This window comes from Haliaeetus leucocephalus, unplaced genomic scaffold (genome assembly GCF_000737465.1).
Source record: "Haliaeetus leucocephalus isolate CR32 unplaced genomic scaffold, Haliaeetus_leucocephalus-4.0 Scaffold656, whole genome shotgun sequence".
Taxonomy (NCBI): domain Eukaryota; kingdom Metazoa; phylum Chordata; class Aves; order Accipitriformes; family Accipitridae; genus Haliaeetus; species Haliaeetus leucocephalus.
In genome coordinates, this window is record NW_010973092.1 from 2,422,365 (window position 1) to 2,438,530 (window position 16,166).

Below are 16,166 nucleotides of genomic sequence, written 5' to 3' on the forward strand. Positions count from 1 at the left end.
GGGGTGATGGCGCCGCCTAGCGGGCGGCCGTGGGTGCCGCCGCGCATGCGGGGTGGGGCGGGCTGGGCGCCGGTTTAACGGCGGGGACGAGGCGGTTTTTGAGGGGACGCTGCCCGCGGGGAGCGGGCGGTTGTCGTCCACTGAGGGCAGCCGGAGCCCAGCCCTAATTTGTCTCCTCCCGCCTCTCTGAGGAGACGCGGTCCGAAATGGAGCCGTCCCGCTGGCAGAGCGCTGCCCAGGGCGGGAAGGCACCGCGGAAGAAACGCCGTTCGTCCCCGCTACCGGGGGCGGCCGTTCCCCCGGGCAGAGCCGGCAGGCGGGCCGGCGTCTCCCAGTCGTGTCGGCGGCTTCTCTTTGGGAGCGCGGGTCCCCGCGGGCCGGAGGCCGGCAGTAAGCGCTTTTCTTCCCGCCGGCGGCGTTCTGCGGGCCCCGCCGTGCTGGGCTGGAACGACCGCGGGGACCGGGCCGGGCCGGGAGGCCGCACCAGCGGGGAGGCGACTGGGCCAAGGGCGAAGGCGGGCGGCGGGAGGGGGCTGCGTGCTGTGCTTTGTCCAATACTGGTGTTGTCAGGGCAATTTGAGGAGCGGGTAAGGATGCCGGTCAGGTTGAGCCACCCTCCGGGGAAGGTTCTTATCAGTAGCGGTCTGATAAATCTTGTGTGGCTTCAGTGACCCCCCCCCCAGCCCGTCTAGCATTGGGTTTCTCAGCCTTTGTGTCCAGCCGAGGTGGTCCTGTGTGAGCTTGGGAAGCGGCTTGTTACCCATGTCCCTTATGGCATGGAGAAAGCAGGCAGCTGATCTGGAAACAGGGCTGTTTCCTCTGTTTTGGCTGTTAGTTAGTAATAAAAAGTGTTTTTCCTTTTGTGTAAGGTGTGTCGTGTGTCGTCCCCCCCCCCCATCTAATAATTTCCTTCAGCAATGGCAAGAAAAACCCTTGCCCGCCTTTGACAGGATAGTTTGAAAAATAGCATAAAGTTGTGCCTCGAAGGGAACAGCCTCATTGTTGAATGCGGTTTAGCAGATCTCAGAGTTAAGAATTGGAGACCTTAAATAAAAAAAACGCCGTCTGAGGAAAAGGTATGGGATTCAAGTAAAGGCTGACATTAATAGTGTGGCTTGCTAAAGTAAATGGGGAAGACCAGTGTGGGATGTCTTGGTCCCACACTGATCTTGGTAACTTAAAGGTAAGACTTTACTGTTACAGGGTACGATGAACATTAGCTTCTGTCTTGATCCTGCTCTGCTGACTTGTGCTCTTGTAGGTGTTTAGTACTCTTGCATACACAACTGGGTGCAACTAGCAGCCCTGAGGACTGTTTGCTTTTCCTACTTATATATGCTTGGAAGAAAGAGGGAAAGGGATGAGTCCTGCTCATACACTGTCCAGTCCTGAACTCCCAGGGAGTTTCAGCTAAAGGGCTCTCTGCAGTCCTGAGGAAATGTGGTACTTCAGACCCATTTCTTGGCATAGGGATGGATGCTCTTTTAACTTGCTGTCATAAAAGCGTAACTCAAGAAAGTTTGGCTGTTTCTAGCTCCTGGCCACTGAAAATAAAACAAAGCTAAACAACTTATAAAATTGGTTTTAGAGTAAGAAAATACATCCCTGAAATTTTCAGGTTCCTAAGTAATTGTGTCATCATAGCCTTTGGGATTACATACAGTGAGGACCAGTTTATATAGAAATTCCTATGATACTCCTCATAAACTCCATTTAAAACTGATTTAGACTCAAACTGCTTTGAACCTACCTAAAGGTCACTTCCAAGGTATTTTCTTTTTCCTTTTAATCAGCAGGTTTCTGAAACACCTGAAGTAGTTCTTGAAGTCTGCTCTTTTTTTTGTCTTGCTGATATACTGCTTGAAAAAAAGCTTGGGTAAAAATAATAAAGCAAATTCAGACTTTACACTGTTTGTGGTAGTAGGGTCAAAAATTGTTGTGGGCATTGAAGAGGGGAAACAGCTAAAGGTGCCCTATTAGAAATAATCATCTAAATTCTAATATTAAAACTAAAACTACTGAACTACTTATTCTTCTCTAGGCCTGAAGAGAAAGTCCAGTGTGAAAACCCTACCAAAAATTAAAGAACATTCTGAAGTCACTGAAGTGAGCTATTCATGTAGCCGAAGGTCTGTTAGAACTCATTCAAATACACCGTTATTAACACTAGCTAATCATTAATATTGTTTTGCCTGCATGAGATGTCTTTTGGAGATATGCAGTCTGAATTATCAGTAAACTGATGCTTGTCAGACTGTTGGCACCTCATGAAGACATTTTGTAGTTTTTGTCCCCTTCCTCTAGAACAGTGTAGCTCTGTGTATTGAGCTCAGCTCTGTTCTTCAACTGCAGCAATCAAGTGAATGTCAAAGAAACAACAGACTTTGGAAAAAAAGAGAAAATAGAAGAAAGCACTGTGCTGCTGAAGGTGAGAATGCTGTCTTGCTCTTTATCTACTAGTAATTTATGGAGGATAAAGAAATGTGACATATTAAATTCTTTTTCTAATCAAGTAGAATTTGCTGTGAGTTATGTTTATGTGTGTGTGATCATTTTTGAGACTGAACTTGGTCCTGTATTTTGGTGACATTTTCCTGTGTCTTTGGCCAGAATAAAAGCTGTTGGAGCTATTGGTAGCATGGGAAAACATCAATACTAATTATCCTTAATGAGGAAAGGTCATAGCAGTTGTGTTGTGTGGAAGATATCTCATTAGAGTGTGATTCCAGAGAATTGCGCACTTCTAGTTCAGACACAGACCTTTGGCAAGTCACTGTTGCGCTCTTCCTCATGTTAGTAAAACTGGAACAAAGTATTTTGAGATGACTGAGCAGAAGTGTTACAGGACAGTTAATACTGCAGTAGTGAGAAAATAGTTCAACAGGTGTGTTTGAACTGAAATCTGCTATAGCAAAGGACTCCAGTGATATTGGTGTAAAACTATTTTTCTTTAAAATGTTAGCGCTTATTTAGAGTCCAGCAATTATTTACGTTTCCTGCAAATGCTTAGTTTCATAGAATACATTATGTACACAACATAATTGTTTGTATTTATAGAAATTGTCTAGGATTCTGAAAGTGAGCAGCATGAATTGGGCCCCTCTATTAAAAAAAAAAAAAAAAAGGAAAAAACCCAAGGAAATTCATTACTCTGCTGCTATCTTATGCATAACTTCAGTTGATGTCAGTAGCCTTCATTGGAAGTCTCATCCAGCAAAGATTGTAGGATCAAATGATTGGGTATTCATTATGAATTTTAGAACTATAAGTCAGATCGCAGATTTGTTAATGATGCATGAGACACCCTGGTACAAATTACACTGTGAATAGCAAGTTTAAGTGGTAGAGTACCAGACAGTAAGTTTCTGAGCATCTACTAATGTAGGAATACATTTAATTGCATTTCTTTGTCTACATCCAGTTTTCTCAGGTTGTTTGTATTGGTCATTTGATTTTAGGAATCCCTGATAATCAACTCTGAAAGTAAAGAAAGTTTGAAAAATGCTGAAGTGACTTCAAGTGAGTATGATGGCAATACATTATATTAGTAAATATATTTTTGTATCTGTATAAAACTAAATGTAAAATTAATTACATAATTTTAATTGTATTTCTATAAAAGCACTGGTGTGCTGTTCTTGTACTTGTTCTGACCACGTGACATTAGAAAGTACAGGTTTTGAGACCACTGGCTAGACTTCTGCCTCTTATTCCAGCATGTGGCTAGGTTCACATGAATTGATTGTCAGCAGCACAAACAGGATAGGAGACCTACAAGACCTGAGACAGTCTTGAGTCCAGCCTGTTGAAAACCACATGAACTTGGTTTTATCATTGACAGAACTAGTTGCTGATGTGAGTTCTTCAGTTTACTCAAATCTGCATTTTTAAATGCTTGTGCCTAAACAGTTTGTCCTTCTGAAAACAAACCTGACTAACAATTACCTTATCAAAGGCTAAATACTTCAGGTATTTCTAGTGAGCCTTGGGCATGGAAGGTGTCTTCTGTTAGCTTATAGTAGTGTAAATGGGCCTTCAGGATGCCCTTTGTTTATTTGTTTCTTTAATTGTATTATGAAGTGGTATAAGATACCGACTTGACAATATTTAGCTCATCACAGGAATGAGACTTAGATAAGGAAATCCTGATGCTTTGTACAAGATGATACTTTATTTTGGTAGCTGCCTTTTTTGTCTCTTTCTCTAGGTACAGGAATGACTCTTCCCACAGGTGTTTCAACCTTTCTCCTAGAGTGTTTAGATGTAGATTCAACTGCAGATTATAACGCAGGTACTAGTGACAGCCTGAACAGTTGCCCATCCCCTGAAACATTCAGAGATGATGGCTCAGGTGAGACTTCTGGGTTTTTTTGAGCTTTATTTGATGTAGAAAATGTGGGCGGACTATCTATAATAGAAAGACTAGTGGCCTCTCTTGGTGTGACTCACCGGGTCAGATCTTTGCTATAAGCCAACCTGTGCTTAACATGGGATCTGTATATCTGGTCCTGCAATCCACTGTGAATCAGGTCCTGGTGTAATTTGAATCATACTGTAAATTTAAAGTATTCCCTGTTGACACAAGCTGTTTATTGGGGATGACCAACAAACCTGTTTTGAGCCAAATTCCTCCCAAACTTTTCTGCAGCTGTTTGAGCCAAGACAATGCTTTCACTTTGCTTTAAAGTTCCTGTCTTGCAAATGTGATTGCTTTCAGTTCAGTCACAAATTTAATAACTCAATGAATTTCATCGCCAGAAGCTTGCATTTACATCTTTTTTGTCCAGAAAGAAGTAATTTTTACTCTGAGGACTCTGGCAAGTACAAGAACTCTACTCTCCTGGACTCCAGCAAAGCAGTGACCATAGATAAGATGCCGCAGATCTCAAATCTTTCAGCAATATTAGGTAAGTCTTTTCTACAATGCTTCAGAACATATGCATAAAGAAATTTAACTCTAGTGCAAGGAACCTGTATAAAGTATGTAATGATGGCATGCCTGCATGACAGGGAACAGCTCCCTGTTAGTGGTCTGTGTTTGCTTCTAATGTCTTGCTTTATACTTTAGTGTGCACTAAAATATTGTCTGGTCTGCTTAGCTTCTAAAGTTTAGCTTTTATGTTTTTTAGAACCTGTGTGGGAGGATTTTCGAGACCAAAACACTAGAAGGTAATCTGCAAATCAGACTCTTTGATGCATCTAAATGTTCAGGTTTTTCTTTTGAATGATATTTAAAAGAAAGGCTAGTATGAATAAGCCTCTGATCCTGCAAACACTTCTGTTGAGTTTCAGCTACCTGCGTCCTCACTAACTTTGAAATTGGTGCATTAAGTCTTTTAAGAGTTTGCCTTACAGACTTTTGTTTTGGTCTTGCAGCTGTAGGGAAATGAATGTAAGAAAACTCAGTGAAGGATTTTGTGGAAGAGGAAGGTGATGTTTATTTACAAAATCCCTAAATAAGTTGCTGTTATCCAATTGCACTTAACTCTGTTGGATTTCATTCAGTCACAGGCAGCAGGATATGTGTGCCCAGGCAGTCTGGCCAGGATTGCCTCTGCAGTACAGAGTATGAAGGGTACCTGCGGTCAAGTCTCTGGTGTTCTGTGCTTGCCCGGGACAAAATTAGGTTTTGAGCAGATATTTTATGTTCTTTAGGAATCATCAGCTTACATGGGGCACTCTTTTGCTTCAGAATCTTGCTGACTTCAGTCTTCATAAATCTTGGGCCAGCTTGCTGCCCATTGTCAGTTTTTTCTTATTTGGAATACATGTCTAGGAGGAAGCAGAATGGTGTATGTGATATGCTGTGACCCTATTGTCACCCTCCTGTTGTTAGCAAGAAAATGTGACATCCTAACAAGTCATCTGTGGTGTGGTTTTATCACAGTGAAGGGTCTTCTATAGTTGGCCTTGTCCTAGTGCTGCCTTCAGGTCCTGACATAAAAATCTGAGTAACATGAGTGTTTTTCTAGGAACAGTATAATTTCTTTTAACCCTTTTGCTGCTGTTTAATCTTACATGCAGACATTTCCATTCATAACTCATTTATACCAATCCTACAGTGTTACAGGTCTCTACACAATTCAATCTCAGTTTTCTTGTGAACCTAATTTTCTACTGCATACTCCTTAAATATGTTCTGTCCTGGTATGCTTCAATGCTGAGTACTTTACTGTAGTGAATGTCTTCTGTGGGTCTGAAATTGCAAGTATCTTCAGAATAAGCTGTGTGACTTGATGAACTATTAAATAACTGTAAAGTGTGATGAAGTAACTCAGTAACAATATTTTTAAAAATAAACTTTATCCCTTTTCACTCAGTCTATATTTTCCTATGATTTCCTTATACATTGGGTTTTTTGAATGTTACCATTTATTCAGAATAGTTGTTCACTTTTTTTTTCTTCCTCTCCTAGAAAGAGACCATCAAATTCCAATTACAGTTCTTCAGCATTAAGTGTTTCAACTACTCTGGCAGGTAAAATATGACATGAAGCAGTTGTACTAGCTGTGAGACAACAGAATATCCTACCCAAACTTAAATGATGGCAGAATATCAGAACCAGTCTTCCACTGGGTCATTTGTCCTCCTGGCACAGGCTAAGCTCAATTGTGTCTAGAAAGGAAAGTGTGAATTTAAAATCTTCCCTGTAAATAAGACTTGGTTCTAATTAACATGTTAGGAGAAGGAAAAAAACAAAACAAAGCAAAAAAAAAAACAAACACCAAACCAAAAAACCCAAACCCTGCATTTTTCTGTTTCATCACCTGTGATGCTCAATGAAAGTGAGCATTTCTTATTTAACTTATCCAGGAACAAAACTGTTTGTGTCATGCTCCTTACTTGAACTTATTTCACAGCAGCTTCACAAATGCTATTTAGGAGTCCCTCATGTAACTACAGTTCTGAACTGTGACTGATGCAATTCTGGCTGTGGCCCAGGTACCACATAATGTTCCCCTGCTTAATTTGGACTGTAGTAGCAGCAGAAGTTGCCAGTGGCAAAGGCTGCTGTGATTATGCAGTTCCTCTGCTCTCACAGTATGTGTGTCTAGCAGTAAACAGCCAGGTGGACATTAGATTAATAAGCAACCTTGTTTCCTCAAGGAAAGGGAGAGGAGTAAAGCAGCCCTGTTGGTGGGGAGAGGGAGATGAGGATTTTATTGAAGGCAGGAAGTCTGTTTACATGGGTGGCTTTGGAATGATCCCTCTTTGAAAACCATCCTGTGAGACATAGGTTTGGAGACTAGCCGTGGTCTTTGTCTCAAAGTTAATTAATTTGTTGGAAATTTATCACAGGAAAAAAAGTCTGTAAAATTACAGCTGGAAGAGAGAGAACTCCAGACCTAAAAACTGGTATGCGCTGTTCTTCACCGTTAGGACCGGAAAGAAAGGTGAAAGATCCTTAATAAATCAGCCAGGTTGTAACACAGGTGACTTGCTCCCTTGCTCCTTCCTTGTATAGGTGGAAGACTCCACCTCAAAGCATAGTAGTTCCCTTGAAAGGGCTGCCTGCGGGCAATGGCAGGGAGCCAGTAGCTTGCCTCTGCCTCTGGATAGCAGTAATAGTCATGGATACCCCCGAAGCTTACTGTTTTTCAGACTGACTGTATCAGTGGTACCAAACCAGTTGTGTAGAGCTTGAGTATGACTGTGGGAGTCTCTTTGTTAGTGCTTACCAGACTATAGAGATTCACTTTATAACACAAAATGTAATTGTTTCACCCTTTAGCCTGACAATCAAACTGCTAAACCCAAAATGCTGAAGTGTAAGAAAAAAGAAAAAAATTCTAATGCATTAGAAGAAGGTACATCATCATCATTCAGTCGGCTTGATGCCCCAGGAAACACTGCAGCCAAATCAGTGGGGTTGTTGACAGCAGAAGTACTGCAATCCAAACAGACAGATGCTGTGGTGGTAAGTATTGCCATTGTGCCTTGCTAATTAGCAAAGGCATAAAATTGAAGTAAGAGTTTTGAATCATGACAGAAGTTTTAATTAAATATGAGAAGTGGTAGGAAGTGCTTTATCCCCTAGTTGTGAAGGGGACCTGAAATGTGTGTGTTCTGTGCTGCAGTAAACTGATTCTTTGTCTTGGAGACTGTAAGACCAAAAAACAGTGGATGACAGGAATTCAGTACTTAAACCCGAAAAACTACTAGCAATTCTAAATAGAGTTCTTATAAATAGTACTGTGTACTAGGGGAATACTGTAGGACTAACAAGAAACAGCAAAGAATTTGAAACTGATACTGAATTCTTCTCTAGTTTTGTTTGCAAATGAGTTCCACCATGCTGATCATAGAGGAAAAGAAAGCCCTAAAAAATCTTGGTTATTCTCAGCCTGCAGAGCTAGATTTTGTCTAAAACCAAATAAATCATTCTTCATGGCACAGTCCAATTCTGGCTATCCTCAGGCTACAATACAAATTGCACAACAAACTACTTGTTAAATTCTATTAGCTAGACAGTTAAACTACAACAAAAAACCTAGGTATCTGTTTTCTATTTTTTACAACATCTTCTAATGTAAAAACAGCACCTAGTAGCCTTACTTGTGTTACCCCTTCGATACAAATAAACTTGATATTTAAATGCCAGTTTGATTTCTTTATCAGTAAAGGCAGTACAGTACTACCACTTCTCTCTGGAGGAATAGAAGTGATGTCTGTTGATTTCATGCCATAGCTCCCAACTGAATTGGCAAACTGTAAAATTTTTGAGAAAAAGGGAAACTGTTACAGTAGAAAGACTGCTTAATTTTGCACCACATTATTTCGCAGGAAAACATACTGGGCTTTCCTAGTGTTGTTACAAGCATACTTGAGTTTATGGATACTAGATTAATAGAAAACATCAGGGTCTTGTTGGAGGCTGGAGACAGGAATCACTGGAGTCCTAAATCATATTTTTGAAGCAATAGAACATCTTCTGTGTGAGCCAACAGGAGTTGGCCAATTTGAATTGTTATCTATTACTTAATTGGGCGGTTATGCTGTATGTTTTGTATTTTGACGGAGCTGTAGCTTAGCTTGTCACCAGTGTGCAAAGCCTCACCTGGGGAAGACCTATTCCTGAACACCAGAGGTCTGTATGTAAATTCAGAAGAAATTGTTCCTGCATCTCTGAGCTCAGAAAAAGAAAGTATTCCTCTAAGTCCAGAAGAAAATAATATTTTTAATGTTCTAATTTTATTGCACTCTTTAAATCCAGTTTTGGCATGCTAGTATGTAATGTACTATATATCTAAACCTAACAGTATTACAAACAGCTGAAGAGAATGTTTAAGCTTTGCAGCTTTCTATCACCCTTTCCGATAGCATATTAAGTGTACACAAGTAGTCTTAAATGTTTTCTAATGCCATCCCTTGAAATCTGCATGTCATGTCTAATTTCCCTAGAAGAAAGATAGAAGAATATTTCTTCAATGGAAATAGTTGTATGAATAAAATATCATTAATCTTTTCAGCCTCTGTGTAGCAGGCAAGAAATCTGCTCCATTGTCAGAACTTCACCATGCCAGAGGCACTCCAGGCTTCACCAAATTCCAGTTAACACAGAAGCGTTCTGGCTTCCCAAAGGAGTGCCTGAAGGTAATAAAATACAGAATTGGTTCACTGTGCAGATGGTAACTGGCTATTTGAGTGTTTAAAGGTTTGTTTTTGTTTGTGTTTTTTTTTTTTTTTAAAGTCTGGCTATTTGGAAAAATCACAAGGCTAAAGAGTAAAAGACGCTGAAAACTTCAAATTTCTGACTTAACAGTGTTCTTGTGCAACGGTACTTCGCTAACAAAGTACACTAATGTTGTCTCCTCCAAGGGTCTTTATCATAGGAATTAATACGATTTAGCCATTTCATAGGCTGGATCATTAAGGCCAGAAGGTGCTAAGGGGTAACTCTGGGAATATCTGCACCCCTTCCAGTTGCTTCTAAACACAACTTTGAGCTTCACTCATACTGCTTGTGCGGAGGCTCCCTAGAAGAGATAGCAGCTTGTTTAGTAAATTATTATTCTGTGCCTTATTTCTACGGTGAATATGTCTGACTTCAACTTTCAGCCATTGGCGTGTTTTATATTTGCTCAGCTAAACTGAGCTCTTTGGGATCCAGTATTTTTCCCCCCTGAAAGTAGTTCAAGTAGTAATAGGGTATGTTTTTCTTTAAAGATTTTCAGTTTCTCTCTAAAGGTTTCTGCTTTTTTCCTCCTGAGACTCTTAACATAGGGGAAGCTCCTTTCCTCACTTCCTAGACTTTTGTTAAACAAAAATGAGAACTCTGTACAAATCTCATCGCTCCTGTACAGGTAGAATCTCCTCCCTTTCTGATCTCTCTTGAAGTTTCTTAGTCTGCCACTGGATGGCATGTGTCTTCCTAAATTTGAAGTAGTTCTTTATAGACAATGTCTGCAAGTTTTCTGCAAGTTACATTTGTCATTTATGCTGCATTAATTTAATACAGAGATACTGCATAAGCATAATAGCTTTCAAAAATACTGAATATACACAAATTTTTAATGGAATTGCAGTCTCTTGGGTCCAAATACTCTCCTACTTTATTACAGATTGAGTTACATACAGTATCTAGAATGCAGGAAAGTGTTTTTATGTGTGTGTATGTGTTAATGGCAATCATTTGATGCTTCTGTACATATCAAAGAACAAGGATGTTAAGTCATGTGCCCAAGAGAGTTGTGGTAATACAGAACATAGGTTGTACTTGGTAGGGAAGTAGATCTCAGAAATCAGCAAGTGTTGTCAGAACAAAAGTTTGGTTTTGTTACTGCTCTTCTAGAGGAGCCTGGGGATCAGGAATTAGACTGCCTAAAGGTGGTGGTGGTGTTTTTCGATGCTGGATGTTTTCATCTCTGCTCAAGGAGTCTCTCAGATGATGCTCTTTTTTACTAGGAATGTACATACTCAAAACTATTGTTCTCTTCTCACTGTTGATATACAAGATTGATTCCTCCAAACAAATGATGACATAGGTATCTATTGAACACCTAAACAGCTCGTCAGATCAATGAGCTTTCTCTTACACTTGAGAATGTGCCACTTTACTGATAGTGTTTAACTTACCACTTTTTTCCCCAGATATTATTACGAGTACCAAAAATTGGATCTACTGTAAACACAGATGAGACCTCTGGGTTTCAGCAAGAGTCAACAGAAGAAATAACTGTCTTGCTACTGTGGCAGGGAGGTGAAACAGAACTACTAACCAGTAATTAATGGCTGTAATTTTTTGGCACATAAATTATTTGAAATTTAGTGTAATGCTTTGCAGTAAGCTTGTAAGTAGTTTACTCCAGTACTTAATATTAAATTGTTTTGTACAAGCAACTAGATCTTATTCTGGGCATTGTTCTGGAAGGATTCCATAAAGATGATTCTTAGTTCGTTTAGGTTTTAAAAAAGTGTGACTCAAGAACAGCAGACCAAATTGCATTAATGGAATTATTTCTGGTTCTCGCTCTGCTAAGATTTCTAGATTTTTCTAGTAGCATTAGCATCTAAAGATGTGACCTCTACTTGAGTTAAGAAGTGTTAACACTGTTTATAAAGGTAACTGCATCCTGGAAATGGGTATGTAAAGCATTCACGTACTCTCAGGGACTCAGAAGTCAGTAATACGCTGCCATTAAACTCCCTGAATGCTTAGGTCTGCAGAACTTTGGAGGTACAGGACTCTGTGGGTTCTGCTGTAACCTGATTTCTAAACATGAATATAGATCATCTTCACCCTACCATCACTGCAAGCTAACTTTTTCTGGTCAGCACTGTCACCATTCTTGGCACATCCACTGCCCAACCACTGTCATCTCGGAGTCCTTCCCATTTCATCTCAGTTATTTTGGGATATCACCTATCTCTGTGGTTGTTTCTTCTAGTGGCTTCAGACTTGTGCAGAGGAAGTAGGTGCCTTACATGAATACAAGGGTGGAAAAAAAACTTTTATAGCTGAACTGTCTCAAGACCTGGATATTGGCATTCTGGATCTTGAGGTTACTGCTCACACTATGTGGCACATGAGTTAGATTCCCAGTGCTTCCAGTTCAATCCACTTGTGGATTGTTAATCCATAAGTGTCGTTCTTTGGCAGTGTGCTGAATGCCTCAGAACACTGACAAGAGCACAGTTTTTCTCTACTTGAATTCACTGCAAGGTAAAGTAGTTTGGATCCTTAAAGCATTCTCACTACAACACTCATTACTCAGACTCTTCTGTAGACATAAAGGAAGTTTTTCAATGTTTTGAACCGATAGTGTGGCTTTCCAATCCTCTTGAAGTCTGAGTTTGTTTCTCAGTATTATCACCCAGAACATTCACGCCCTGGAAGGGAGTTCTGTATTTCGCAAAAGAGCATGTCAGGAAGACTTATGAAGCCCACAACTTCAATTAGTTTGACTACCTTTGAAAATACCTCAGAAAGTTCAGACCCTGAGCCTTTTCCCATTACTCTGGGGTAGAAGGAAGTGCAAATAAATGCTGCTAGATTAGTCTATGAACAAGTATTGTATAAACATACTATATGGCTCAAGGTTAAAAATTATGCCATTAAGTTGTTTTTCCTTTAAGCATTAGGAGAATGAGTTCTGCCAAAAACTCCTTGGAGTCCTCTCGGGTATGCTTCTAATTATCAATATCCTTGTTCTTGCAAATACTAAGCCACTGGTAATTATGCAAGAATCTAGAGCCCCTAGGAGACAGAGGTGAGCTCCTTGATGTAGCTTTAAGCAAAATTGAAAGTTATCTATGTAGTCAGTTGTGATTATCATGATTGTTCAAGTAAAGGATGGTCCAGAATGAGAGGTGTTTATCGTAAGGCTATTCTAGGAGTCCTAGGAAAAAAACACTTATTTTGCCCCAAACCATTTTGTAGTTTCTATACAAGAAACAGGCTAATACTGGCAAACTAACTGGAGAGTACAGGAGGAGAAAATACAGCGTATAACTGTGGAGTTGGCTGTAGCAGCCTGAATATTGCCGAGTTCTGCTTTTGTTTTTCTTGATGTGATGAGGCTATACAGGAGGACAGAAATACCACGAACCACAATCTCTCTTGTCCTTCAGTTACGAAAGCGCTGCTTCTTATTTTCATCTTTTGTCTGACTCTTAGAGAAAGTGTAATTAATTACGAGGCTAGCTCTCTGCCCCAGGGAAGGAAATTTTACTCATTTTGAGGCCGCAACAATATCTACTCTTGTTCTGCTTTTCTCAAAGGGAAGGCATTTTCCCCTGTTTTGGTTTTAAACTGAAGAATGACTGCATAAAATTTCATTCAAAGTGGAAACTGGCTCTTCCATATTAGTGGATAAAGGTTATGGGTCACAGCCAGTTAACGGGTAGTACAGAAGAGCTTATTTGTGCAGTGATTTGGGAGAGAAATCTGTTCAGTGTCAGTAGGGCTGCTCTGTCACATCCTAGACATGATGAAGTCTTAATGGCTTGAATGGAATCGCTTACAGTGAGTCAGTCCATGCAAGAACTGCGATAATACTTTATCGCTAGGAATTGTGCATAACAGATGCGTGTTTAGTAAATGTATACATGAATCTGTTAGAGGTTTTTCATTTACACTGTTTGGTTATTTGTGTTATCTGAAGTGTGGTTCTAGGAGACTTTGACTTAAAGTGCTCGGAGATGATGGAAGATGTTTGCTTCTTGCACCGGAGTGCTATAGGGGTAGGTGTACTAAGAGCTTACATGCAAGTAGTTCTGTTTTGATTTATAATCTCTAAACACAGAAAGCAGAGGTTTGGGGCCCAAGGCAATGCGTACTGAATGGACACACAAGTTGAAATTCATGTTCTTTGTGTAGGTATGAAGATTTGCCTACAGGGAGGTTTTTACAGGAAAATGGATGATTAATTTATCCCCTTTTCTCTTACTGTCCATCCTCTGCTCCCTTGATTTAAGGTATGTCAATCAAGCCTATCGGCATCACTTGCTGTTAATTTAGGAGTTTTGGAACAGGTTACTATTTGCTTTTAAAGGGACTCCATCAGGTTGAATTGCAATGCACTTGAGATTAGCTGAATCTTCATTGCCTTAAATTGTGAAACTATGGAAAGCCAAGTTGTATGTCCTGGACAAAATTCTATTATTTCATAGTGTTCCCTGCGGACTTTTTGTATTTGAGACTGTATTTATATGCCCATCTTGAAGCTAGGAGGCTTTCACATGGTGAAAGGATGTAAGGGTCTGTCATCTGTAAATCTGGCAGGCAGGCATATCTATCTTCCCTACAGAACAAGGGGAAAAAGATGCATTTAAACATCAATTCCTATTTTCTGTTAGAATTATCTTCAACTTATAGTAGATGAAGAACAAAGTTCCTACAGATGGTTGTGAGGAATCGTATAGATATGTTACACATGTACTAAATTACGCCTTTTAAAAGTAATCTGCTTAATTTAATCTTACATCATACACTGTTTTAGTTTAATTCCAGTTTCTAGGGAAAGCAGATGAGTCAGTTTTGTCAGTCCTTAATTAAACTTCCTAGTAGTGTTGTATCTGAACAGTGAGCCACTGAAAGAGACTGTTAACTGTAACCAGTGTTTCCATTTCATTTAAACATTTACTAATAAAGAGTTTTGCAAAAATCCACCGATCCTTTTGATTTTACGAAGCCTATCACACTTTTTGCTTATATACTTGTTCTGGATTCACCTGCTGGGTATTGTGTCCTAAATACTACTTTGTAGACGGATGTTTTATTTGTAGTGATGGCTTCCTCTGCTTGCAAATGCGGGCGGTCCACCTTCCCTGTAGGTTTTGAATCGAGTGCATCTGAGCTGTGCTATTTCTGTTACTGCTCTGGGAGAATCACTTCAGGTACAGGGAAGGAAGGGGCAGGAGCTGGATTTTTCTAGGTTTAGGGGTAGAAGAAGTCATCGCCCGTCTCTGCTGTACCCCTGCACGCAGAGCCCCTAAAGCGCTGGGGGTACAGCAACAAGAAAGACTCGACGCGTGGCTCGTGACCCTCTTTTTGCCTTTCTGCTGCTTTTCTCTGAGCTTCTCTCGGAAGAAGGCAATAAACCCGCGGCGTGGTGTCACCCCCCCACACCTCTCCCTGTCCAGCCTCTGGGGGAAACACCTCGGCCCCGCTTCGCGCCGTCCCGGCTTCCCGACAGAGACCCGCGGCGGTGCGGGCAGGCTGCGCCCGCAGGAGCTGCCCAGGCGACCGGGGCTGGCGGGACCCCCCGACCCCGTCCCGTCCCGTCCCGTCCCGTCCGGCCTCGATCGCCGCAGCGGGGCCCCTCTCTCCCCATCGGCCCCCACCGGGGGAGGGCGGGGCTTCAGGCTGTCGCTCCATCCGCGGGATCGCCGGCGCAGCCAGTCAGCGCCCAGAAACCCGCGCAGCGCCCCGCCCCGCCGGCCCGCCCTCCCTCCCCTTTCTGGCAGAGCCGAGTGACTAATTTCTGTCATATGACTGTGACACCGAATGGAGTCGGGCGGGCGGAACTAGCCGCGGCGAGGGGACGGCGCTGCGCGGAGCCCAGCGCCTCGGCGGCGGGGGCTCAGCGGCGGCGCCCCAAGATGCCGCCTACCCTGTTCCAGAAGCTCTTCAACAAGAAGCACGGACTGATCTCTCCGGCCAGGGACGCCCGGGACGATTGCGTCTTCAGGTAAGTGGGACGGGGGGGCCGGCCCTCCTTCCCCCCCGACCCAAACTTCTTGCGCCCAGTTTCCTGCCGACCTCCGCCGCCCACCCTGCTCCGGAGAAGGGCGGGCGAGCGGGAGGTAGCCCCCCTTCCCCCTTCGGCAGCCGCCCGTGCTGCAGCGGGGCCGCTCGCCGCGGTTTCCCCGCTCTCCTCAGCCCCGCGCCTACCGCTGGCCCCCGGGGTCCGTCCCCCCCTCGCCCCGCCGCGGGAGCCCCGTGTTGTTCCCGCTGCGGGCCCCCTCAGGCGGGCGTTGGGCGGGAGCCTTCCCCCCCCTCACACACACACACACACACCTCGCCGGGGCCGCCACGTCGGGACGGCCGCGCTGCCTCCTCAGCGGCTGCCTCCCCTCCCGGGGGCCGCCTCTCCTCAGGGCTGGGCCGAGCCTCCCCCTCCCCTCAGGGCGGCCCCCTCACAGCGCGGTCGTGTCTTCTCCCCCCACCCCGGGCAGCCCGCTGCGGAGCGGGGATCAGCCCCCCCAGCTCGGCCCCCATCGTC

General features: G+C 42.6%; 2 protein-coding genes across 3 annotated transcripts in view; both read left to right on the forward strand.

The window, feature by feature from the left end:
- The first annotated feature begins 206 nt into the window (after positions 1-206).
- Positions 207-5,204, forward strand: LOC104839070. Its single transcript, XM_010579190.1, has 7 exons — positions 207-390; positions 2,042-2,129; positions 2,353-2,428; positions 3,459-3,519; positions 4,208-4,351; positions 4,788-4,907; positions 5,130-5,204. Exons 1-7 carry the CDS (start codon positions 207-209, stop codon positions 5,171-5,173), a joined length of 717 nt encoding a protein of 238 aa, XP_010577492.1. The 3' UTR covers positions 5,174-5,204.
- A 10,267-nt stretch (positions 5,205-15,471) lies between these two features.
- Positions 15,472-16,166, forward strand: part of FNIP1 (folliculin interacting protein 1) — a 67,781-nt gene continuing 67,086 nt past the window's right edge. For both annotated transcript variants that reach the window (XM_010578828.1, XM_010578829.1), the window contains exon 1: positions 15,472-15,632. In XM_010578828.1, coding sequence (XP_010577130.1) covers positions 15,544-15,632 — 89 coding nt within the window. In that variant the 5' untranslated portion in view covers positions 15,472-15,543. The remainder of the gene's footprint in view (positions 15,633-16,166) is intronic.